Source organism: Heterodontus francisci, chromosome 9 (genome assembly GCF_036365525.1).
Source record: "Heterodontus francisci isolate sHetFra1 chromosome 9, sHetFra1.hap1, whole genome shotgun sequence".
Lineage (NCBI taxonomy): Eukaryota > Metazoa > Chordata > Chondrichthyes > Heterodontiformes > Heterodontidae > Heterodontus > Heterodontus francisci.
In genome coordinates this window covers 110,489,035-110,514,186 of record NC_090379.1, presented here as the reverse complement: position 1 = coordinate 110,514,186, position 25,152 = coordinate 110,489,035, and the positions used below count along the sequence as shown (strand labels likewise).

Here is a 25,152-nt window from a genome sequence, read left to right as displayed (position 1 = left end):
AGGCTCTCTGCTTTACAGATTTTTTGTCTCACAGGTACAGCTTTCAGTTTCATTTTTTGACAGGTTCGTTTTTGCAGGCCGTCCCCTTTTAGAGTGAGACAGCAGCTTTCTTTGTTTACACAGCTTGTCTTTTCTTAAAACAGAACGTTTTTTAAGGCTGCGTTTGCTGACAACACAACCACTAGGTTACGCAGTACTACGACATGCGCAAATGCAGCCTCTTCCACTGAAACGTCACTGTCTGCAATGCTTCAGGCAGCTGCGAGGATTAAAGATGGCACTGCTCAATTTATAACAAAAAACAAATTCAACCCGAAAATCCCCTCAATGGTTGCCATTGCCGCCTCCATCCCATCCACAACAGTCCCCTGCTCCCTCCTGCCATTGCACTATTTGTCGCAGCCTCCTGTGCCCGTCTTCTCGCAAATGGCTCCCTGCTGCCTTCCCTTGGCCACTTGCTCCTGCCCTCACGCTTTCTTTCCCCCCCCCCACCTTCTTCCCACTGGCTATTTCACCCCCCTCAGCTGCTCGCTCCAGACCTCGCCACTGCTCACTCCAGACCTTGCCACTGCTCGCTGCCACACCCCTCGGCCGATTGTACCCTCCTCCTCGCTTCACCCCCCCCCCCCACCCCGCTCTCACTTGATCCCTGCTTCCCCATCTGCCTCCCTCCAGCTGCTAGCTCCAGACCGCGCTGCTTCCCTCCTCTCAGCCACAAGGAAGGTGGGCCACAATGGGTGATGGGGCAACGTATGAGCGAGTGGCCAAGAGGAGGGAAGTGGCGTGGCCTCGAGCTAGCGGCTGGAGTGGTGGGGGAGGTGGGCAGTTAGCGAGTGGCCGGAGAGCAGGGTGGGGGGGTGGGAAGCGAGGAGTGGGATATGATCAGCTGAGGGGAGTGGGGGGGGCAGGGTGGTAACAGAGGCAAGGTCTGGAGCGAGTGGCTGAGGGAGGGAAACAACTGGCGGGGAGGAGTTGGCGGGAGGGGAGAAAGCATTGAGGACGGGAGCAAATGGTTGAGAGGGGAATGCTGGGAGGCCTGGAGCGAGTGGCCAGTGGGGCGGCAGTGAGTAGCTGAGGAGGGGAAGCGGGTGGTGATAGTGAGTGGCTGAGGGAAAGCAGCAACGTGGCAGGGATCGAGCAGGGTGAAGCTGTGATTGAAGCAGGGATGGTGGGAAGGAGCAGGGTTCTATTTGGGTGAATTGAGACAGCAATTGAGGAGTGAGGATGTCATTGTATAGTGACATCATACATGCATTCGTACTGGCAAGCTGGCAAATGTTTGCATCCATTGATTAATCTGTGATAGCTCTGCGCATGCTCTGCGTTGTCAGGAGTCACTTAGTTTTTTAAACTGAGAAGCAGTGCCTACTAGTGCCTATAAAATTTAGAAAATGAGCACAATTTGAAGAGCGTTCTGTAACCCATCATAAACCCACCCAAAAGTGTGCGGGCCAGATGACTATCATGGTCCTTTCAATACACTCATCAATACACCCCAGGAAATGGGGTGTTATTGACCAGCAGCGTCTTTGATCTCTCGCTTCATGTGAACATACGAATTAGGAGCAGAAGTAGGCCACTTGGCTCCTTGAGCCTACTCTGCTGTTCAATAAGATCATGGCTGATCTGATTGTAACCTCAACTCCACATTCCCGCCTACCCCCAATAACCTTTCACTCCCTTGCTTATGAAGAATCTATCTACCTCTGCCTTAAATATATTCAAAGACTTTTTTTCCCTTAGGGGAGAGGTCAATAACTAGGGGGCATAGATTTAAGGTAAGGGGCAGGAGGTTTAGAGGGGAATGAGGAAAAGGTTTTTCACCCAGAGGGTGGTTGGAATATGGAACACACTACCTGAAGGGGTGGTAGAGGCAGGAACACTCAGGACATTTAAGAAGTATTTGGATGAGCACTTGAAACACCATAGCATCCAAGGCTATGGGCCAAGTGCAGGGAAATGGAATTAGTTTGGATGGGTGCTTGATGGTCAGCACAGGCACGTTGGGCCTAAGGGCCTGTTTCTGTGCTGTAAAACTCTATGACTCCGCCTCCACTGCTTTTGAGGAAGAGAGTTCCAAAGACTGAAGACCCTCTGAGAGAAAAAAATTCTCCTCATCTCTGTTTTAAGCAGGCGACCCCTTTTTTTAAACAGTGACCTCTAGTTCTAGATTCTTCCACAAGACGAAACCTCCTTTCCACATCCACCCTGTGAAGACCCCTCCGAATTTGATATGTTTCAACTAAGTCGCCTTTGCTCTTCTAAATTCCAGCGGATACAACCGTAGCCTGTCCAACCTTTCCTGATATGACAACCCACCTATGCCAGGTATTAGTCTAGTAAACCTTCTCTGAACTGCTTCCAATGCATTTACATCCTTCCTTAAATAAGGAGATCAATACTGTCCGCAGTACTCCAGATGTGGTCTCACCAATGCCCTGTATAACTGAAGCATAACCTCCCTACTTTTGTATTCAACTCCTCTTGCAATAAATGATACTTGCTGCACCCGCATACTAACCTTTTGCAATTCACGCAATAGGACACCCAGATCCCTCTGCATCTCAGAGCTCTGCAATCTCTCACCATTTAGATAATATGCTTTTTTATTCTTCCTCCCAAAATGGACTATTTCACTTTCCCACATTATACTCCATTTGCCAGATCTTTGCCCACTCACTTAACCTATCTATATCCCTTTGTAGCCTCTTTATGTCATCTTCACAACTTACTTTCCTACTTTGTGTCATCAGCAAATTTAGCAACCATACTTTCGGTCCCTTCATCCAAGTCATTTATATAAATTGTAAAAAGTTGAGGCCCCAGCACTGATCGCTGTGGCACATCACTCGTTATTTTGTGCCAACCAGAAAATGTCCTATTTCTCTGGCTAGCTAACAGGAAACAATCATCTATCCATGCCAACTGCTACCCCCTACACCATGAGCTTTTATTTTCCACAATTAGCTTTGATGTGGCACCTTATCAAATGCCTTCTGGAAATCTAAGTACAGTACATCCACCAGTTCCCTTTATCCACAGGGAGACCTATACTGTACACAGTGATCTCACCAATGCCCTGCATAACTGAAGCATAACCTCCCTACTCTTGTGTTCAGCTCTCCTCACAATAAATGATACTTGCTGTACCTGCATGCTAATCTTTTGTGATTCATGCACTAGAACACCCAGATCCCGCTGCATCTCAGAGCTCTGCAATTTCTCACCATTTTATTCCTTCAAAGAACTCCAATAAATTAGTTACAAAACCATGTTGCCTCTGCCTGATTACCTTGAATTTTTCTACTTTACCTGCTATAACGTCTTTAATAATAGCTTCGAACATTTTCCCTATGACAGAGTTCAGCTAGTTGAAGCCAACTTGTAGTTTCCTGCTTTCTGTCTCCCTCCCTTTTTGAATAAAGAAATTACATTGGCTATTATCCAATCTCATCAACCCTTCACCGAATCTAGGGAATTTGGAAAAATTAAAACCAACGCGTTAACTAACTCACTAGCCATTTTTAAGACTCTAGGATGAAGTCCATCAGGACCCGGGGACTTGTCAGCCCGCAGCTCCGACAATTTGCTCGGTAGCACTTTCCTGGTGATTGTAACTTTCTTGACTTTCTACCTCCCTTCCATTTCCTGATTTACAGCTATTTCTGGGATGCTACTTGTATCCTTACAGTGAAGACTGATGCAAAATACCTGTTCAATTCATCTGCCATCTCCTTATTATTTTCACTTTCTATAGGACCAGTGCTCACTTTGTTAACTTTTCTTTTTTACCATCTGTTTTTTATATTTCTAGCCAGCTTTCTGTTGTACTCTAATTTTTCCCTCCTTATTGATCTTTTAGTCCTTCTTTGCTGCTTATTATATTCTGTCCAATCTTCTGACCTGCCACCCATCTTTGTGTAATTATATGCTTTTTCTTTACGTTTGATACTATCTTTCACTGTTTTAGTTAACCATGGATGGTGGATCCTGCCCTTTGGAATTTTTCTTTCTCATTGGAATGTATCTATTCTGTGTATATGCTTTTTCTTTACGTTTGATACTATCTTTCACTGTTTTAGTTAACCATGGATGGTGGATCCTGCCCTTTGGAATTTTTCTTTCTCATTGGAATGTATCTATTCTGTGTATTCTGAAATATCCTCTTTAATGTCTCACCAAGTCAGTCATTCGGTATCTGCTTCTCCTTTTTCTCACAAGTGTGAGTGTACACTCAGACACCCAGCTATCTTAGTTTTGTGGGGCGTGGCCTCATCCAGGAGAATTGCATCCTAAACCAAAATAAAAGATCGCAGACAAAAAGTACATAAGTGTATTGCTTCGGTTGATTTTACCCAAATTGCACTGTCTGAATGGACAAATGGTTAACCAGTAAGAGGAGTAATTATTAACCAAAAAGCACAAAAATAGGTTAAAAGTGTGAAATCAGTAACCAGAAAGTCGAAAGTAATGTCCAGAGACTAAGTCCGAAAGGACAAATAGTTAACCAGTAAGCAGAGTAATCATTAGCCAAAAATAGGTTAAAAGTGTGAAATCAGTAACCAAAAAGTCGAAAATAATGTCCAGAGACGAAGTCCAAAAGGACAAATGGTTAACCAGAAAAACCATCAAATAATCGGTAGAGACGAATTCCGAAAGGGGAAATCATGAACCAATGGAAGGGCGACTAAGCCAAAATATTTGACCCGGTTAGACGAGATGGAGTTCCAGAGGGTCGGACACTGGTGTCAAATTCGTACCGCTAATCGGAAGGTTGTTAATCGGCTGGGGGTTGGCGGGGTACCTGCACAGTAGTAGGAGGTGGCAAGTTGAGACTTGGACTTTTATTCAGTCCTCCCGAGCCTCCAGATCTGCAGAGACCGACCCTAGCTGCCGCCCAACCGACTTTTAAACCTTTTTTGGGTGGGAATTTTTTCCAATTTTCGCCCATTTTTTGGGTTTTTGGTTGGGCTTAATAGGCGGCAGCCTGATCCCTGGCCGAGGCAGGGGGCACACTCTCCCTTGAGTAAGGGGCCGGATTTGCCCCTGCGGGGCCCCTGAAAACAGACCAACCCAGGTGCCTATAAGGCAGGGAATTTCCATCCCCAGGAAATCATTAACCAAAAAGATTTAGTCATTGGCAGAGAGACTAAGACCAGGGCTTGTGAGAGTGTGAGGTTCACTACAAGGATTAAAATGCACCTGCTGATGATGACATATACAATAGGTGAATAGGTTTTAAAAATAAATATTTGTGAATCTAATTTTAAAAAAGACTGGCATTTATATAGCACTTTTTACAACCACTTGACATCTCAAAGTGCATTACAGCCAATGAAGTATTTTTGTGGAGTAGTCACTGTTTTAATGGGCAAAAGACGGGAAATATTTACCAGCTTTTTATTCGAGCTAATTGCAAATTGCAGGGTTGAAGTAAATTGCTGTATCCTAGTTTCCCCATTGGGCACAATCAGGAAATTGCCCCAGAATGTGCTCAAAATTATACTGGTTAGGTTGCAGTTCAACTTTCCAATTAAACCGTTTGCATAATCGCAAACTTCAAATGCTCAGAATGAGAGACAGTGAAGGGTTCTATCATTTTTTCCTACTTTTTTCATGAAGTACTTCACAGGCAATGAATTGGTTTTGAAGTGTAGTCATTCGTTTTGAGGGCAAATGTTGCATCCACAGTAAGGACCCACAGACAGCAATGGGATAAATAATCAGGTAGTCTTTTTATTTGAGTTCACTGAAAAATAAATATTGGCTAGAACACTGGGAGATTTACCCTGATTTTATATGAATAGAGCCATGGGAACTTCTACATCAACCTGAACTAGCAAAAAGGCATTTTTTAACATCTCATGCAAAAGATGCCCTTCCAACAAAGTGGCAGCCGAGATTATGTAGTGAAGTCCCTTCAATAGAGTTTGAATCTACAACCTTCTGTCTTACGGATGTGAATGTTAACACTGAATCAAGATGATAATCAGGATTTCGGTTAATTGGGTTCAATAGAGCAGCTTTGCATGGAAGAGGTGAGTTTGAAAAGGCTTGGGTGGGAAGATGTTGATTGATGGGGACTGAATTGCAAAGTTAAGAGGAAGACTGGGAGATGTGGGGACAGGGAGAGGAGGTGTGGAAATGTGGACAATTGCTCGGACCCCTAGCCCTAACCCAGGAAAAACAATGAAAACAAGTTTAGAGAAAGCATGACTAAACTCCTGGCTGCATGATCTGTGAGGTCATGTCAGCAGTAAAATGTTCCATCTGGTTTGTTCGGATAGGGAAGCTCAGCAGACAAAAATGACTCATTCACTAACTATTGCAAGTTCGTGATCTCCAGACGGGGTGTGCTAACCTTTAGAAACAGTGATAACAGGATGCAGTTTGGAGCTAATCTAACCACACTAATTGTCTCAAGGAGTAGACGGAACTCATGACAGATACGGTGATGTAAGCTAAGAATAATCTGCTGGACCTTCCACTTCTGTAAATTGCCTAGGCAACCACACTAAATTTAGAATAACAAGTGACGGTTATGCTCTGAAATGTATAAATGCTACCTCGCATTGTTTTAACTTAACTCACTTGTGACACTGTCAGTGGGGCGTGTGGTCCTGCACAGTAGAATCAACTGAGTTCAGCTTGCAAGCAATAAAGAGTAATTGATTTTAAATGGTGTCGAGACTTCTTTACCTATACAGGTCTGAACCGATTCTTACAGAGGGGTCATAGGAGGAAGAGACTGACAATTAGATGGTATTTCATTCTGTGAACAATATGCTCTATTTCAGCAATACCCTGTAGAATACAACAAAGGGAATTGTCCAGATGATAATGGACCTGTGAGTGACATCACCTATGACTTCGGCAACGGGGAGAAGATAAGAAATTTTTACGGGGCTCTTGCTCAAGGTAAGTACAATTTGCAGGGGTTTAAGTAAGTAAATTACTCCATTCTGACATTAAAGGGCATTGCCTTTAAAGTGATTGCCGAAAGCTTGGTGCAACATTTGAAAAAGGTATGGTTTCCGCTTTGGGTTCTGTTATCCATACAGGATCAGCCACACAATCCATATGTAAGTAACAAAATGGAGTAAATGCCTTTCAGCTGGCCCCACCCAAAATTTACCATTGAGAATTTTTCAGGATTTGGACAGACTGATGGCAAATGAAGTTCAATTTAGAGAAGTATAAGGTTGAACAGAGAATACAAAAGCACAGAGCGACCTAACCAATTGGTCCTATTCCCTTGTTCTTACCCTTCTCAAGTGCATATCCAATTCCCTTTTGTACATTACTATTGAATCTGCTTCCAAAACCCTTTCAGTGCATTCAAGATCATATTTGATCTAAATTGAGGCGATAGATATACTCTATGAGTAGGGTGATAGGGACAAATTGAAGGGTATCTAAGGGTGTTGGACTCATCATATGCTATATTCTAACAGCATAAGGTGGCAATGAACAAATTAAATGAAATGTTGGGTTGTATTGGTAAATCAATTACCTTCAAATCCACAGAGATTATGCTGAAGCTGGTTCCCGGTCAGCCTACATCCAGAGTATCATGTGCAGTTCCCATCCATCTTGATAATAATGAGATGGAAAGCCATGTGTCCAAGTTTGCCAATGACACAAATATAGGTGGCATTGTAAGCAGTGTAGATGGAAAGATAAAATTATAGAGATATCAGTAGATTAAGTGAATGGGCAAAACTATGGCAAATGAAGTTCAATGTAGGAAGGACAAAATAAAGTACTTACAAAGAATTGAAAAGATAGAAACGGTGGCGGTCCAAAGAGACTTGTCGGGTCCAGGTAACTAAAAAGAAAAGAAAGAAAAACTTGCAATTATATAGCACTTTGCACAACCACTGGACATCTCAACTTGCTTTACAGCCAATGAAGTAATTTTTGAAGTGTAGTCACTGTTGTCATGCAGGATACACAGAGGCCAATTTTTACACAGCAAACTCATGCGAACAGCAATGTGATAATGACCAGATGTTTTTGTGATGTTGATTGAAGGATAAATATTGGCCAGAACATAAGGGATAACTCCTCTGCTTTTCTTCAAAATAGCGCCTTGGAATCTTTTACGTCTACCTAAGAGGGAAGACGGGGCCTTGGTTTAACGTGCTCATGTGAAAGGCGGTACAGAATCAAACTGTGTCAGAAAGATGACAGGCATGTCACCTCCTGCTTTCCCTCACTATTTTATGTCTGCAGTGTGTACCATCTACAGGATGCACTGAAGCAACTCACCAAGGCTCCTTTGACAGCACCTTCAAAATCCATGTCTTCCGCTGCCTAGTAGGACAAGGGCAGCAGGGACATGGGAACACCTCGCGCACCATCACAACTTGGACATATATTGCCATTCCTTCATTGTTGCTTGGTCAAAATCCTGGAACTCCCTAACTTACAGCATTGTGCGATCACATGGACTACAAAAGTTCAAGAAGGTGACTCAGTGGCGGCACAGTGGCGCAGTTGGGGCGGCACAGTGGCGCAGTTGGGGCGGCACAGTGGCGCAGTGGTTAGCACCGCAGCCTCACAGCTCCAGCGACCCGGGTTCAATTCTGGGTACTGCCTGTGTGGAGTTTGCAAGTTCTCCCTGTGTCTGCGTGGGTTTCCTCCGGGTGCTCCGGTTTCCTCCCACATGCCAAAGACTTGCAGGTTGATAGGTTAATTGGCCATTATAAATTGCCCCTAGTATAGGTATGTGGTAGGTAAATATAGGGACATGTGAGGATGTGATAGGAATATGGGATTAGTGTAGGATTAGTATAAATGGGTGGTTGATGGTCGGCACAGACGCGGTGGGCCGAAAGGGCTTGTTTCAGTGCTGTATCTCTAAAAAAAAAACTACTTTCTCAAGAGCAAATAGGTTGGGCAATAAATGTTGACTTAGCCAGCAATGCCCATATCCAGTAAATGAATCTTAAAAATGGGGGTGTCCAGACCCAGAAGTAATGCAGAGAAAAGCAATAAGCCTGGATCCATGGCGTCAGATGAAAGAGCTGTGACGAATAACTTAACTAAGTATTGCGGTCCAATGGTCAGATTTTCAGGAGCTAGGGAGGAATTTAAAGAGTAGGACCTCGAATGTAGTAATATCTGAATTACTCCCAGAGTCACACACGAGTGAGAGTAGAAATAGGAAGATAGAGAGGATCAATGCATGGCTTGAAGCATGATGCAGATGTTTGGGGCATTGGGACCAGTTCTGGGGTGAAGGTACCTATTCAAAAGGGATGGGTTGCACTTCAACAGACTAGGACAAATGTCCTTGCCAGGAGGGTTCACTAGTGTGGTTGAGGAGGGTTTAAACTAAATTGGCAGGGAGATAGGCACCAGCATATCGAAGTAAAAAGTTGAATAAGGTGCATAATGTGAGAATGTTGGACAGTAGTGTAGAAGGGAGCAGTTCCATATTAGATAGGAGCAGACTGAGAAGGCCTACGATGAATGCAACAACAGGACTTTAAATGCATGTATGTGCATGTGCAAAGTGTGGTGAATAAGGTTGGTGAGCTACAAGCACAAATAGCAGTATGGCAATATGATGTATGGCAGTAATGGAAACATGGCTTAAAAAAAGTGAGGACTGGGCACTCAATATACGAGGATCAGATAGAGAAGGTAAACAAAGAGGTGGGGTGGCAGTACTGATTAGGGAAAACATTGTAGTGTTGGAAACAGGGGATGTCCTAGAGGGGCAAGGACAGAATCCATTTACATAGAAACATAGAAAATAGGAGCAGGAGTAGGCCATTCGGCCCTTCGAGCCCGCTCCGCCATTCATTATGATCATGGCTGATAATTCAACTCAGTAACCTGTTCCCACTTTCTCCCCATACCCTTTGATCCCTTTCACCCCAAGAGTTATATCTAACTCCTTCTTGAAAGCATGCAATGTTTTGGCCTCAACTGCTTTCTGTGGTAGCGAATTCCACAGGCTCACCACTCTCTGGGTGAAGAAATTTCTACTCATCTCAGTCCTGAAAGGTTTACCCCGTATCCTTAGACTATGACCCCTGGTTCTGGACTCCCCCACCATCGGGAACATCTTTCCTGCATCTACCCTGTCAAGTCCTGTTACAATTTTATAGGTTTCTATGAGATCCCCCCTCACTCTTCTGAACTCCAGCGAATATAATCCTAACCGACTCAATCTCTCCTCATACGTCAGTCCCACCATCCCAGGAATTAGTCTGGTAAACTTTCGCTGCACTCCCTCAAAAGCAAGAACATCCTTCCTCAGATAAGGAGACCAAAACTTGCACACGATATTCCAGGTGTGGCCTCACCAAGGCCCTGTTTACGTGCTCCTGTACTCAAATCCCCTCGCTATGAAGGCCAACATACCATTTGCCTTTTTTACCGCCTATTGCATCTGCATGCTTACCTTCAGCGACTGGTGTACGAGAACACCCAGGTCTCGTTACATATTCCCCTCCCTCAGTTTATAACCATTTAGATAATAATTTGCCTTCCTGTTTATGCTCACATTTATCCACATTATACTGCATCTGCCATGCATTTGCCCACTCACTTAACTTGTCCAAATTACCTTGAAGCCTCTCTGCATCCTCCTCACAACTTACCCTCCCACCCAGTTTTGTGTCATCTGCAAATTTGGAGATATTACATTTAGTTCCCTCATCTAAATCATTAATATATATTGTGAATAGCTGGGGTCCTAGCACCGATCCCTGTGGTACCCCACTAGTCACTACCTGCAATTCAGAAAAAGACCCATTTATTCCTCCTCTTTGTTTCCTGTCTGTCAACCAATTTTCTATCCATCGCAATACTCTAGCCCCCAATCCCATGCACTTTAATTTTACACACTAATGTCTTATGTGGGACTTTGTCGAAAGCCTTCTGAAAGTCCAAATAAACCACATCCATTGGCTCCCCCTCATCAACTCAACTAGTTACATCCTCGAAGAATTTTAGTAGATTTGTCAAGCATGATTTCCCTTTTGTAAATCCATGCTGACTCTGCCCGATTCTACCACTGTTCTCCAAGTGCTCTGCTATAAAATCTTTGATAATGGACTCTAGATTTTTCCCCACTACCGACGTCAGACATTAGTTAGAGTTGAGAAGCATAAGGGGTATGATCATGCTCCTAGGGGTTTTGATAGGTCTCCAAATAGTGAGAGAGAGATAGATGAACAAATCTGCAGGGGAATCACAGATGTGCAAGAACTATAGATTGGTGATAGTGGGGAATGTAATTACCCAAATATCAATCGGGATAATGTTAGAGTAAAGGGAAAGGAGGAAGAGGAATTTCTGAAATGTGTTCAGGAGAAGAGGAATCCGACAAAATATCAATAGAAGTGAAGAGAGTAGATGAATTGCATAGAGTAAAAATTGAGAGGGAGGAGGTACTGGAAAGGCTATGCTTGGGGTAGATGAGTCTCCTGGTCCAGACAGCATGCATCCCAGGTTGCTAAAGGAAGTGGGGTGGAGATAACGGAAGGGCTTGCCATAATCTTCCAATCTTCCCTAGATATGGAGGAGGTGTCAGAGAATTGGAGAGTGGCAAATGTGACACCCATACTCAAGAAAGGGTGTAAGGAGAGTCCTAGTAACTACAGGCCAGTTAGTTTAACATCAGTGGTGTTGAGGTTGAAGAAACAATAATCAGGGAAAAAATCAACAGGCACTTGGAGAAGTTTGAGTTAATTAAGGATAACCAGCATGGATTTATAAAAGGCAGATCATGCTTGATTAATTGAATTTTTGATGAATTAACAGAGAAGGTTGATAAAGGGAATTGGAAGTTGTTTTCAAGGATTTTAAGGAAGTGCTTGATTAAGTAGCACATAAAAGGCTGGTTAATAAAATTGAGGCTCTTGGAATAGGAGAGTCAATGTCCAATTGGATAAAAAATTGGCTTAAGGACAGAAAACAGCATGTCGTGGTAAATGGTTGTTTTTCAGACCGGAGTATGGTAGACAGTGGTGTTCCCCAAGGTTCAGTGCTAGGACCAATGCTTTTTTTTTACCATATATAAATGACTTGGATCTTGGAATACAGAGCAGAATTTTAAGATTTGCTGATGATACCAAACTTGGATTAGTGGCAAACAGTGAGGATGATATGAACTGCCTGAAACAAGATATAGATAGGCTAGCAGAATGGGCAGACAAGTGGAAGATGGAATCTAATACAGACAAGTTTGAGGTGATACATTTTGGAAGAAAGGATAGAATGAGACAAAATAGACCTGATGCCGCAGTTCTAAAGAGTGTGCAGGAACAGAGGATCCTGGGGGTGCATGAGCATCCATCTTTGAAAGTGCCAGGACATATTGAGAGAGTGGTCCGCAAAGGATCTAGGATATTGGGCTGCATAAATAGAGGTAAAAACAAGAAATGTTGGAACCACTCAGCAGGTCTGGCATCATCTGTGGAAAGAGAAGCAGAGCTAACGTTTTGGGTCAGTGACCCTTCTTCGGAACTCTAGAAACAGGGAGCGAGTGCAGCTGAACACGTGGCTACAGAACTGGTGTAGGAGGGAGGGATTCAGATATGTGGATCATTGGGATACCTTCTGGGGAAGGTGGGACCTGTACAAGAAGGACGGGTTGCATCTGAACTGGAGGGGCACCAATATCCTGGGCGGGAGGTTTGCTAGAGCTCTTCGGGAGGGTTTAAACTAGTTTGGCAGGGGGATGGGAACTGGAGCCACGGATCAGTGGATGGGGTAGCTGTTGAACAGGCAGATACAGAGTGCAGAGAGTCTGTGAGGAAGGTTAGACAGTTGACAGGGCAAAGTTGCAGCCAGTATGATGGGTTGAAGTGTGTCTATTTTAACGCAAGAAGTGTCAGGAATAAGGGTGATGAACTTAGAGCATGGATCAGTACTTGAAGCTACGATGTTGTGGCCATTATGGAGACGTGGATATCACAAGGGCAGGAATGGATGTTGGATGTTCCAGGGTTTAGATGTTTCAAAAGGAATAGGGAGGGAGGAAAAAGAGGTGGGGGAGTGGCATTGTTAATCAGGGATAGTATCACAGCTGCAGAAAGGGAGGTCGTCGAGGAAGGTTTGTCTGCTGAGTCATTATGGGTGGAAGTCAGAAACAGGAAAGGAGCAGTCACTTTGTTGGGAGTTTTCTATAGACTCCCCAATAGCAGCAGAGACATGGAGGAACAGATTGGGAGGCAGATTTTGGAAAGGTGCAGAAGTAACAGGGTTGTTGTCATGGGTGACTTCAACTTCCCTACTATTGATTGGAACCTCCTTGGTGCAAATAGTTTGGATGGAGCAGTTTTTGTCGGGTGTGTCCAGGAAGGTTTTCTGACTCAATATGTAGATAGGCCGACTAGAGGGGAGACTATGTTGGACTTGGTGCTTGGCAATGAACCAGGCCAGGTGGCAGATCTCTCGGTGAGAGAGCATTTCGATGATAGTGATCACAACTCCCTGACCTTTACTATAGTCATGGAGAGGGACAGGAGCAGACGGGATGGGAAAATATTTAATTGGGGGAGGGGGAATTACAATGCTATTAGGCAGGAACTGGGGAGCATAAATTGGGAACAGATGTTCTCAGGGAAATGCATGACAGAAATGTGGAGGTTGTTTAGGGAGCACTTGCTGCGACTGCTGGATAGGTTTGTCCCGATGAGGCAGGGAAGGGATGGTAGGGTGAAGGAACCTTGGATGACAAGAGATGTGGAACAGCTAGTCAAGAGGAAGAAGGAAGCTTACTTAAGGGTGAGGAAGCAAAGATCAGACAGGGCTCTAGAGGGTTACAAGGTAGCCAGGAAGGAACTGAAGAATGGACTTAGGAGAGCTAGAAGGGGACATGAAAAAGTCTTGGCGGGTAGGATTAAGGAAAATCCCAAGGCGTTCTACACTTATGTGAGGAACAAGAGGATGGCCAGAGTGAGGGTAGGGCCGATCAGGGATAGTGGAGGGAACTTGTGCCTGGAGTCGGAGGAGGTAGGGGACGTCCTAAATGAATACTTTGCTTCAGTATTCACTAGTGAGAGGAACCTGGTCGTTTGTGAGGACAGCGTGGAACAGGCTGATATGCTTGAACAGGTTGAGGTTAAGAGGGAGGATGTGCTGGAAATTTTGAATGATATGAGGACAGATAAGTCCCCGGGGCCAGATGGGATATACCCAAGGATATTACGGGAAGCGAGGGAAGGGATTGCCGCGGCTTTGGCGATGATCTTTGCGTCCTCACTGTTCACCGGAGTAGAACCAGATGATTGGAGGGTGGCAAATGTTGTTCCCTTGTTCAAGAAAGGGAATCGGGATAACCCTGGGAATTATAGACCAGTCAGTCTTACGTCGGTAGTGGGCAAATTATTGGAGAGGATTCTGAGAGACAGGATTTATGATTACTTGGAAAAGCATGGTTTGATTAGAGACAGTCAGCATGGCTTTGTGAGGGGCAGGTCATGTCTCACAAGCCTTATTGAATTCTTTGAAGATGTGACAAAACACATTGATGAAGGAAGAGCAGTGGATGTGGTGTGTATGGATTTTAGCAAGGCGTTTGATAAGGTTCCACATGGTAGGCTCATTCAGAAAGTAAGGAGGCATGGGATACAGGGAATGTTGGCTGTCTGGATACAAAATTGGCTGGCCCATAGAAGTCAGAGGGTGGTAGTAGATGGAAAGTATTCAGCATGGAGCTCGGTGACCAGTGGTATTCCACAAGGATCTGTTCTGGGACCTCTGCTCTTTGTGATTTTTATAAATGACTTGGATGAGGAAGTGGAAGGCTGGGTTAGCAAGTTTGCCGATGACACGAAGGTTGCTGGAGTTGTGGATAGTGTGGAAGGAAGGCTGTTGTAGGTTGCAACGGGACATTGACAGGATGCAGAGCTGGGCTGAGAAGTGGCAGATGGAGTTCAACCTGGAAAAGTGTGAAGTGATTCATTTTGGAAGGTCAAATTTGAATGCGGAATACAGGCTTAAAGACAGGATTCTTGGTAGTGTGGAGGAACAGAGGGATCTTGGGGTCCATGTCCATAGATCGCTCAAAGTTGCCACCCAAGTTGATAGGGTTGTTAAGAAGGCGTATGGTGTGTTGGCTTTCATTAACAGGGGGATTGAGTTTAAGAGACGCGAGGTTATGCTGCAGCTCTATTAGGCCCTGGTTCGACCACACTTGCAATATTGTGTTCAGTTCTGGTCGCCTCATTATAGGAAGGATGTGGAAGCTTTAGAGAGGGTGCAGAGGAGATTTACCAGGATGCTGCCTGGACTGGAGGGCATGTCCTACGAAGAAAGATTGAGGGAGCTAGGGCTTTTCTCATTGGAGCGAAGAAGGATGAGAGGTGACTTGATAGAGGGGTACAAGATGATGAGAGGCATAGATAGAGTGGATAGTCAGAGACTTTTTCCCAGGGTGGAAAGGGCTATCACCAGGGGGCATAATTTTGGGGTGATTGGAGGAAGGTTTCGGGGAGATGTCAGAGGTAGGTTCTTTACACAGAGAGTGGTGGGTGCGTGGAATGCACTGCCAGCGGTGGTAGTAGAAGCAGATACATTAGGGGCATTTAAGCGACTCTTGGATAGGTACATGGATGATAGTAGAATGAAGGGTAGGTAGTTACTTAGATCTTAGAGTAGGTTAAAGGTTCGGCACAACATCGTGGGCCGAAGGGCCTGTACTGTGCTGTACTGTTCTATGTTCTGTGAGTACAAAAGCGGGGAGGTAATGTTGAACCTTTATCAAACTCTGCTTAGGTCACAACTAGAGTATTGCATCCAGTTCTGGTCACCACACTTTAGGAAGGATGTGATGGTCCTTGAGAGGCTGCAGTGAAGATTTGCTAGAATGGTTCCAGGGATGGGGGATTTTAGTCATATGGTTCATTTGGAAAAGTGGGTGTTGTTCTCCCTGGAGCAAGGGAGATTGAGGGGAGATTTGATGGAGGTGTACAAGATTATGGCAGGTTTAGATAAGTTAGACAGGGGAAAACTGCACACATTAACTGATGGTGCAAGGATTGGGGATGCAGATTGAAGGTTTTGGGCAAGAGATGCTGTGGGAAGTGTGAGGAAGGCCTTTTTAAATAGCAAGTGGTAATGACCATGAACTCACTGCCTATGAGATTGGTGGAAGTGCGACTGACTGGACTACTCTGCAGAGAGCCGGCATGGACTCGATGGGCCAAATGGCCTCCTTCAATGCAATAAATGATTCTGTGATACGAATTGGGATCTTTAATTTCAGCAAGTCTCATTCTAGAGGGAAACTTAATTAAACTGTGCAGACTGAGTCCTTTATCAATTGAAACATTTTTCTTTATTTCGTGCGTAGAATAGAATAGCAGGCAAAGGTTTAACACAGCTTATAGCATACTGGGGAATTTGTAAGCACACCTTGTAAATCTCCTTCCTTTCAAAACCAGGCCAATATGTTCAGGCTATAGATATTTGATTAAATTTACTTACAAATTTGAAGGTATACAGAAGAAAAACATTACAGCAAGACAATAAATTGCAAAACAGCTAAATTTTGAGTTTGAGATGCAACAGAACTATTGGATGAAACAGTAAAGTTTTTTCTTATTCGTTCATGGGATGTGGACCTCACTGGCTAGGCCAGTATTTATTCCCCATCCCTAATTACCCTTGAGAAGGTGGTGGTCAGCTGCCTTCTTGAACCGCTGCAGTCCTTGGGGTGTAGGTACACCAACAGTGCTGTTAGGAAGGGAGTTTTGGGGTTTTGACCCAGCGGTGGTGAAGGAACAATATAGTTCCAAGTCAGGATGGTGTGTGGCTTGGACGGGAACTTGCAGGTAGTGGTGTTTCCATGCATCTGCTGCCCTTGTCCTTTGAAGTGGTAGAGATCGCGGGTTTGGAAGGTGCTGTTGAAGGAGTCTTGGTGAGTTGCTGCAGTGCATCTTAGAAAGTGCACACTGCTGCTGCTGTGTGTCGGTGCTGAAGGGAGTGAATGTTGAAGGTGAATGGGGTTCCACTCAAGTGGGCTGCTTTGTCCTGGATGGTGTTGAGCTTCTTGAGTGTTGTTGAAGCTGCACCCATCAAGGCAAGTGGAGAGCATTCTATCACACTCCTGACTTGTGCCTAATAGATACAAAGAACAAAGAACAAAGATAATTACAGCACAGGAACAGGCCCTTCGGCCCTCCAAGCCTGCGCCGATCCAGATCCTCTCTCTAAACATGTCGCCTATTTTCTAAGGTTCTGTATCTCTTTTCTTCCTGCCCATTCATGTATCTGTCTAGATACATCTTAAAAGACTCCATCGTGCCCGCATCTACCACCTCCGCTGGCAATGCGTTCCAGGTGCCCACCACCCTCTGCGTAAAGAACTTTCCACGCATATCCCCCCTAAACTTTTCCCCTTTCACTTTGAACTCGTGTCCTCTAGTAATTGAAACCCCCACTCTGGGAAAAAGCCTCTTGCTATCCACCCTGTCTATACCTCTCATGATTTTGTACACCTCAATCAGGTCCCCCCTCAACCTCCGTCTTTCTAATGAAAATAATCCTAATCTGCTCAACCTCTCTTCATAGCTAGCGCCCTCCATACCAGGCAACATCCTGGTGAACCTCCTCTGCACCCTCTCCAAAGCATCCACATCCTTTTGATAATGTGGCGACCTGAACTGTACGCAGTATTCCAAATGTGGCCGAACCAAAGTCCTATACAACTGTAACATGACCTGCCAACTCTTGTACTCAATGCCCCGTCTGATGAAGGAAAGCATGCCGTATGCCTTCTTGACCACTCTATTTACCTGCGTTGCCACCTTCAGGGAACAGTGGACCTGAACACCCAAATCTCTCTGGACATCAATTTTCCCCAGGACTTTTCCATTTACTGTATAGTTCACTCTTGAATTGGATCTTCCAAAATGCATCACCTCGCATTTGCCCTGATTGAACTCCATCTGCCATTTCTCTGCCCAACTCTCCAATCTATCTATATTCTGCTGTATTCTCTGACAGTCCCCTTCACTATCTGCTACTCCACCAATCTTAGTGTCGTCTGCAAATTTGCTAATCAGTCCACCTATACTTTCCTCCAAATCATTAATGTATGGACAGATGATGGACAGAGTTTGGGGAGACCGGAGGTGAGATAGCCAGTGCAGAATTCACAGCCTCTGACCTTTTCTTTTAGCCACAGCATTTATGTGGCTGGCCCAGTTCGAGTTCTGCTCAATGGTGACCCCCCCAGGATGTTGATAGTGGGGATTCAGCGATGGTAATGCCATTGAACGTCAAGGGAGATGGTTAGATTCTCTCTTGTTTGAGATGTTCATTGCCTGGCACTTATGTGGCATGAATGTTACTTGCCACTTATCAGACCCCATATTATCCAGGTCTTGCTGCATATGGACATGGGCTGCTTCAGTATCTGAGGAGTCGTGAATGGTGTGGAACATTATGCAGTCATCAGCGAACATACCCACTTCTGACCTTATGATGGAGGGAAGGTTATTGATGAAGCAGCTGAAGATGTTTGGGTCTGGGACACTACCCTGAGGAACTCCTGCAGTGATGTCTTGGGGCTGAGATGATTGACCTTCAACAACCACAACCATCTTCCTTTGTGCTAGGTATGACTCCAACCAGCAGAGAATTTTCCCCCTTTTATTCCCATTGCCTCCAGTTTTGCTGGGGCTCCTTGATGCCATTCTTGGTGAAATGCTGTCTTGATATCAAGGGCAGTCACTCTCACAACACCTCTGGAGTTCAGCTCTTTTGTCAATGTATGGACCAAGGCTGTAATGAGGTCAGGAGCTGAGTGGCCCTGGCAGAACACAAACTGAGCGTCAGTGAGCAGGTTATTACTGAGCAAGTGCCGCTTTATAGCACTGTTGACGACCACTTCTATCAGTTTGCTGATGATCGGGAGTAGACTGATAGGGTAGTAATTGGCTGGGTTGGATTTGTCCAGCTTTATATGCACAGGACATACCTGGGCAATTTTTCACTTTGCTGGGTAAATGCCAGTGTTTTAGCTGCAATGGAACAGCTTGGCTAGGGGCGCAAGTTCTGGAACACAAGTCTTCAGTACTCTTGCCGGAATGTTTTTAGGGCCCATAGCCTTTGCAGTATCCACTGCCTTCAGCCATTTCTTAATACCACTTGGAGTGAATCGCATTGGCTGGATGCTGGGGACCTCAGGAAGAGTCCGAGATGGATCATCAACTCAGCATTTCTGGCTGAAGGTGCATGCAAATACTTCAGCCTTGTCTTTTGCACTGATGTGCTGGGCTCCCCCATCATTGAGGATGTGGATATTTGTGGAGTCTCTTCCTCCTATCAGTTGTTTAATTGTCCACCACCATTCATAACTGGATGTGGCAGGACTGCAGAGCTTTGTTCTGATCCGTTGGCTGTGGGATCGCATAGCCCTGTCTATTGCATGCTGCGTCTGCTGTTTGGCTGTAAGTAGTCCTGTGTTGTAGCTTCACCAGGCTGACACCTCATTTTGAGGTATGCCTGGTGCTGCTCCTGGCATGCCCTCCTGCACCCTTCATTGAACCAGGGTTGGTTCCCCCAGCTTGAGATAATGGTAGAGTTGGGGATGTGCCAGGCCATGAGGTTACAGATTGTGATTGAATGTATTTTTGCTGATGCTACTGGCCCACAGCGCCTCATGAATGCCCAATTTTGAGTTGCTAGATCTATTTGAAATCTATTCCATTTAGCATGGCAGTAGTGCCACACAACACAATGGTGGGTACCCTCAATGTTAAGACGGGACTTTGTCTACATACGGGCTGTGCAGTGGCCACACAGATGCATCTGCAACAGGTAGATTGGTGAGTACGAGGTCAAGTAGGATTTTCCCTCTTGTTGTTTCCCTCAACACCTGCCACAGACCCAGTCTAGCACTCGGCGAGCTTGGTCAGTGGTGGTGTTACCGAGCCACTCTTGGTGATGGACATTGAACTCCCCCACCCAGAGTACATTCTGTACCCTTGCTACCCGGAGTGCTTCTTCCAAGTAGTGTTCAACATGGAGGGGTACTGATTTATCAGCCGAGTGGTTGAGGGGGGGTGGGGTGCCTGTGGTGGAGGTGCAGTAGGTGGTAATCAGCATGAGGTTTCCTTGCCCATGTTTGACCTGATGATATGAGACTTCATGGGGTCTGGCGTCAATGTTGAGGCCACCCAAGACAACTCCCTCCTGGCTGTATACCACTGTACTGCCACCTCTGGTGGATCTGTCCTGCCAGTGGGACAGGACATACCCAGGGATGGTGGTGGTGGGGTCTGGGACATTGTCTGTAGGGTATGATTCCGTGAGTATGACTATGTCAGGCTGTTGCTTGACTAGTCTGTTGGATAGCTCTCCCAATTTTGGCACAAGCCCCCAGACGTTAGTAAGGAGGCCTTTGCAGGGTCGACAGGGCTGTGTTTGCTGTTGTCGTTTACGGTGCCTAGGTCAACGCTTGGTGTCCGCCCAGCTTCATTCTCTTGATAGACACTTTTGATAAAATGCTGTAGATATTCAATGAGTTGAATAATTACAGGAGGATCCAACAGTTCTTATATAGTTGCTTATACTCAAAATTTCCTCTGGCGACGTGGAGGTGGTGGCGGTATCTTCCAATCAACTGTTGTAGTTTTGGCTAAAGTTCAATGGAAACCCTGGAAAGGGGTGTAAAGTGAATTACTACCAAACTTCCACAGAAGATACAATGGCTGGTCTGACAAAATACTGGATGAAATTCTCAGTGGGAATCATCAAAGACAAAGCCAGTGCGTGGCAAAATCTATCCCTTATTACCGTGGCCCATTTTCTGGAGTTAGGCTGCTTAACATATTTTTGACAGGCTGCTGAGTTTTCCCACCTCCGTTGAGGGTGGTTGGGAGTGAGTGGGGGTTGGTGGGCGAAGGAAAATTAGTGTCATTTTTTCTCCTTTTTTTCCAAACCCCACTTTAGCCAATGCAATTAATATCCCTGTATTTCTTTGCATATGCTAAAGAAGCCCTTTAAATTTTAAATGTCCTCATTCCAATAACAACATTGCTTGCCAGAAACACCACAGGATTCATGTAGCCCAGTGTTGCTATGGTGCAAAAGATGTATTCTCAACATTTTCATCTCTTTTGAACTTGCTCGCCTATATTAGGATGATTCTAAGTTTCCGTCACTTCCAGTGAAAAATCCCTGCATGGTGAAGCAGGCGATGAGACACACAGAGCCAACAGTGATTCCCTAGCCGATTTTCACTGATGCCCGTTGGAATTACAGAGGGAAATTCCTTAGATTTGCCATCCTGTACCACAGGGAAAGAGTTGGCATTCTCAAGAACTCTATGGAAAAGACAACAATCTCCTTTTTTGCCAAATCAGTATTATTTTGAATGTATTATTTATTATCTCTGCATCAGTAACTAGATTTCACTGAATGAGAGGTTCAGTAACGTTTGAAGAGAAAAAGCAGAGTAATCGAATAGAACTAGCCAGAGATGATAACAGGTGGGAATATTAAGCATCAGTGTGGTGTTTAAATTGATTAGACTTTATTTTTTAAAACTGGCTGAGCTCCCATAATGTAACCTTAGCTCAGTGGTAATGCTCTTGCCTCTGGCAGCAGGTTGTGGGTTTGAGTTCCAATTTGGAGACCAGATAATCTAAGCTGACAATTTGGTGCAGTACTGAGGGAGCACTGTACTGCAGGAGGTGCTGTCTTCTGGAAGAGACATTAAACCTCGGCCCCATCAGATGGATGTCAAAGATCCCATGGCACTATTCAAGAGCAAGGAAATTCTCCTTGGTGCCCTAACCGACATTTATGCCTCAACCTACATCACCAGAAAGAAAAACTATCTGGTCATATATCATTGCTGTTTGTGGGATCTTGCACTACAGAAATTGGCATCTGTGTTTCCTACATTACAACAGTAACTACACTTCCAAAGTGCTTCAGTGACCGTAAATTGCTTTGGGAAAACCCAAAGTTGGAAGAGATGCTGTAGAAGTGTAAGTTCTTGCATGATGTTGCTCCTGTGTAATGAAGAGTCTGAAGCACAGTTATGATGTTTAGTTGTAACCTGACTTGTCCCTTTAAGGCCACTGCTCCCCATGTGGAAATGGTTAAAATCGGCACATCCTGGACACAAATGCAGCTGTTTGAAAATCTCAGTTCTCAAAGTCAAAAAGACAGCAGAAATGATTGGATGTCGTCCCTTTTTTTTGCTACTTGTGATCCTTTGAATTGTGACACCTGAAGTGCTAGATGCCTAAGTTTTTTTTTGTGTATAAATAATTGTGTTCTGATATGTGTTTACAGAGGAATTTGAACCTGGCTTTGTGCAATTCAGGGTGTTCAACAATGAAAAGGCAGCACTGGCTATGTGCTCTGGAGTGAAATACAATGGATGCAATTCGGAACATGTAAGTAAGAATACTGCAGTAGAGGGGGATGATAGAGGAGTGAATGGGTGGATGTACTGATGAGCAAATAAAAAATAAGAAAAAGTCAGTGGATGGATCCAAACACAAACTTTTCATCAAAAGTCAGTGTACAGTGATCAGGAGACAATCCAGGCTAATTTTCCACTTTCTAATCTATCACTGCTCCAACTGAGATCTACTAACTCATGGTGTTTGGAAGTATTGCAGCTGTAGCTTTCTTGATCAGCACACTTCAGCTTATGCCTCATTAGTACACTACCGGGTGCCTTTGCACTGGGATATTGCTGGACATTTCAGTTAAAATATTTCATATTTATGTGCAGGTCTGTATCGGAGGCGGAGGATACTTTCCTGAGAGAATGCCAAGGCAGTGTGGCGATTTCACAGCATTTGACTGGGATGGACAAAACAGGGGATTTCTGTGGAGTGCATCAAAGGAGGTCACAGAAGCAGCTGTGCTGATTTTCTACCGTTAGCACGTCACTTCTTCATGGATCTCTCTTCCTCGTACACAGAACAATTGAAGACAATGCCACAGCATTTAGCATTTAATTTTTTTTTTCAAATTGGGCTTGATGTAATCCCCTGCTCTTTTCTGCATTCAGGAATTAGCGTAATCCTGAAATTGAATGAAGGGGCCAATTGTACTATATTTAGTGCTGCTTGTGGGGGAGAAATCATTAATCAGTGATCATGCCAGGGTTTTCTGTTAGTCATCTTTTCTTAATGCTGAATTGAGTTGTCATCAGATTCTGGATAGTCTCTCAATAAACTGGAATTGTAAGTGCTACCATGTTTCAATAGATTACTGTTTCATTCACATTATAATATTTAGTAACTTGGTACAAGAAGGCTTCTTAGCAATGCTGGAGATTTCAGGAGTTTGGCTCTCGTCACAGATACCTGTAAAAGATAAGCTGTCTGCTATTTTGCAGTAAATAAGAATGGTAGGAGACAGTACTGTCCAGATCTCAGTTAAAAGGCCGCTTCCTTTCAATGTTGAAAAGCCCAAGTTTCTCCATTTTCCCTCAGATCAGTGATCTTTAAACTTTTCTCTGAACTGCCTCTAGTATTTTAATGGCCAGAATTTTAGAGGGACACCTGAAGTCCCACAGCTGGGGTCGAAAGCAGGAGGTGATCCTGCTTAGGCTGGCAGTGAGACCCAGGTAGGCATAGCCACCGGGGCTGCCATCCCAATTCAGGATGATGGCCTGCACCCAAGAACTGCCGGCACAATCAGAGGGCCAGCAGCCTCGGTAGCACAACTGCTAGGGGCAGCCATTGCCACCGGAGGGTCCCTCCATGGGCCATGGAGTGCTCCTAAAGGAGGGGCCCCCCCACCAGAGTCTGCTGGTTTCACTGGGAAGTCTCCACACATGGTGGCAGCTGCGCTCAGATGGGAAAAATGCACACGGAGGCGGGAAGTGAGTCTTAATTGGCTGCTTAAGTGGCTCAATTGGGCCCCCAATGGGCAGCCAATCTGCCACTTTTCCCACTGCAGGCAAAATGGTACGGCAGCAGGAATATGTTGGGCATCCCCGGCACCTTCCCATACCACTTTTCCAATCCACCCAGCCTGTCGCCGAAAGCCTGGTAAAATTCTGGCCTACGTCTTTCCTGTACCTCAACGCACAGAAAATGACAAAGCAGAGCTGTTTTAATGGGGGACTATAATTTTCATATTGATTGGGATGAGGATTGTAGCTCAAATCAGGTTGTGAATTTCTGGAGTGCGTTTAAGATTGCTTTCTGGAGCAATATGTTCTAGAACCAACAAGATGGCAGGCAATACTAGATTTAGTAATGCCTAATGTGTCTGACTTAGTTAATAGTCAAACAGTGATCATAATATGATCAAGTTTAATGTTAGGTTTGAAAAGGAGAAACATAACAGTTACCAAGATTCTAGATTTTGGTAAAGATAACTTTAATGGGATGAGACCAAGACTCATGACAGCAAACTGATCAAAACTTTTCTACTTTAAAACTACAGATGAACTGTGGGAGGTGTTCAACATTTTTTTTTAGCTTAATACTATTATATACCCCTAAGGGGCAAGAACTTTACTTACCAAATCAAACAGCCAAAAGAGGTGACAGGTTGCATAAAACGAAAGGAAAAAAAGTAAAAGTACAAAGAGTGGTATAGATCCAGGGGACTGGGAGTGACACAAGGAATAATAAAATAAGAAATGAGAGACAGCTGCAAAAAGGGAATACAATAAAAAAACTTTGAGGGATGTCAATATTAACACAAAAAATATTTAAAATTATGTTGGAAGGGAAGTTGTGCCCTTTAAAAACAGATGTGGGTCAAACTGCAAATGTAAATAAGGAAATGGCAGACTTGTTGAATGATTACTTTGTGTTAGTCTTCATCGTAGAGGAAGACATAAGAATGTAAGGACATAGGAAATAGGAGCAGGAGTAAACCATTCATTCTTTTGAGCCTGCTCCACCAGTAATAAACTTGACATATGAGGACTGGAGCTCACTAAAGCTAATATAAAGCAAGAAAACAGTATTATAAAAAAACTATGATCCTAAAGACTGACAAAACTCTAGGACCTGTTGGTTTCTGCCACAGTTTTTAAAGGAAATAGGTAAGGAATTTGCAGGTGCTTTAGCCATAACCTTCCAAGGTTCTCTTAATTTAGGAATTGTCCCTTCAAATTTGAAAATTGCAAACTCAATTGTATTATTTAAGCAAGGCGAAAGAGGAAAATACAGGAAGTTGTAAAACTGTTCG

The 25,152-nt window shown here is 44.4% G+C and overlaps 1 protein-coding gene across 1 annotated transcript in view; it reads left to right on the top strand.

Moving 5' to 3' along the window:
• Positions 1-23,191, top strand: part of LOC137373974 (intelectin-2-like) — a 29,583-nt gene extending 6,392 nt beyond the window's left edge. The window contains exons 4-6 of the mRNA XM_068039674.1: positions 6,798-6,918; positions 22,279-22,382; positions 22,727-23,191. Of these exons, the coding sequence (XP_067895775.1) occupies positions 6,798-6,918; positions 22,279-22,382; positions 22,727-22,879 (378 nt within the window). The 3' untranslated portion in view covers positions 22,880-23,191. The remainder of the gene's footprint in view (positions 1-6,797; positions 6,919-22,278; positions 22,383-22,726) is intronic.
• The last annotated feature ends 1,961 nt before the right edge of the window (positions 23,192-25,152 follow it).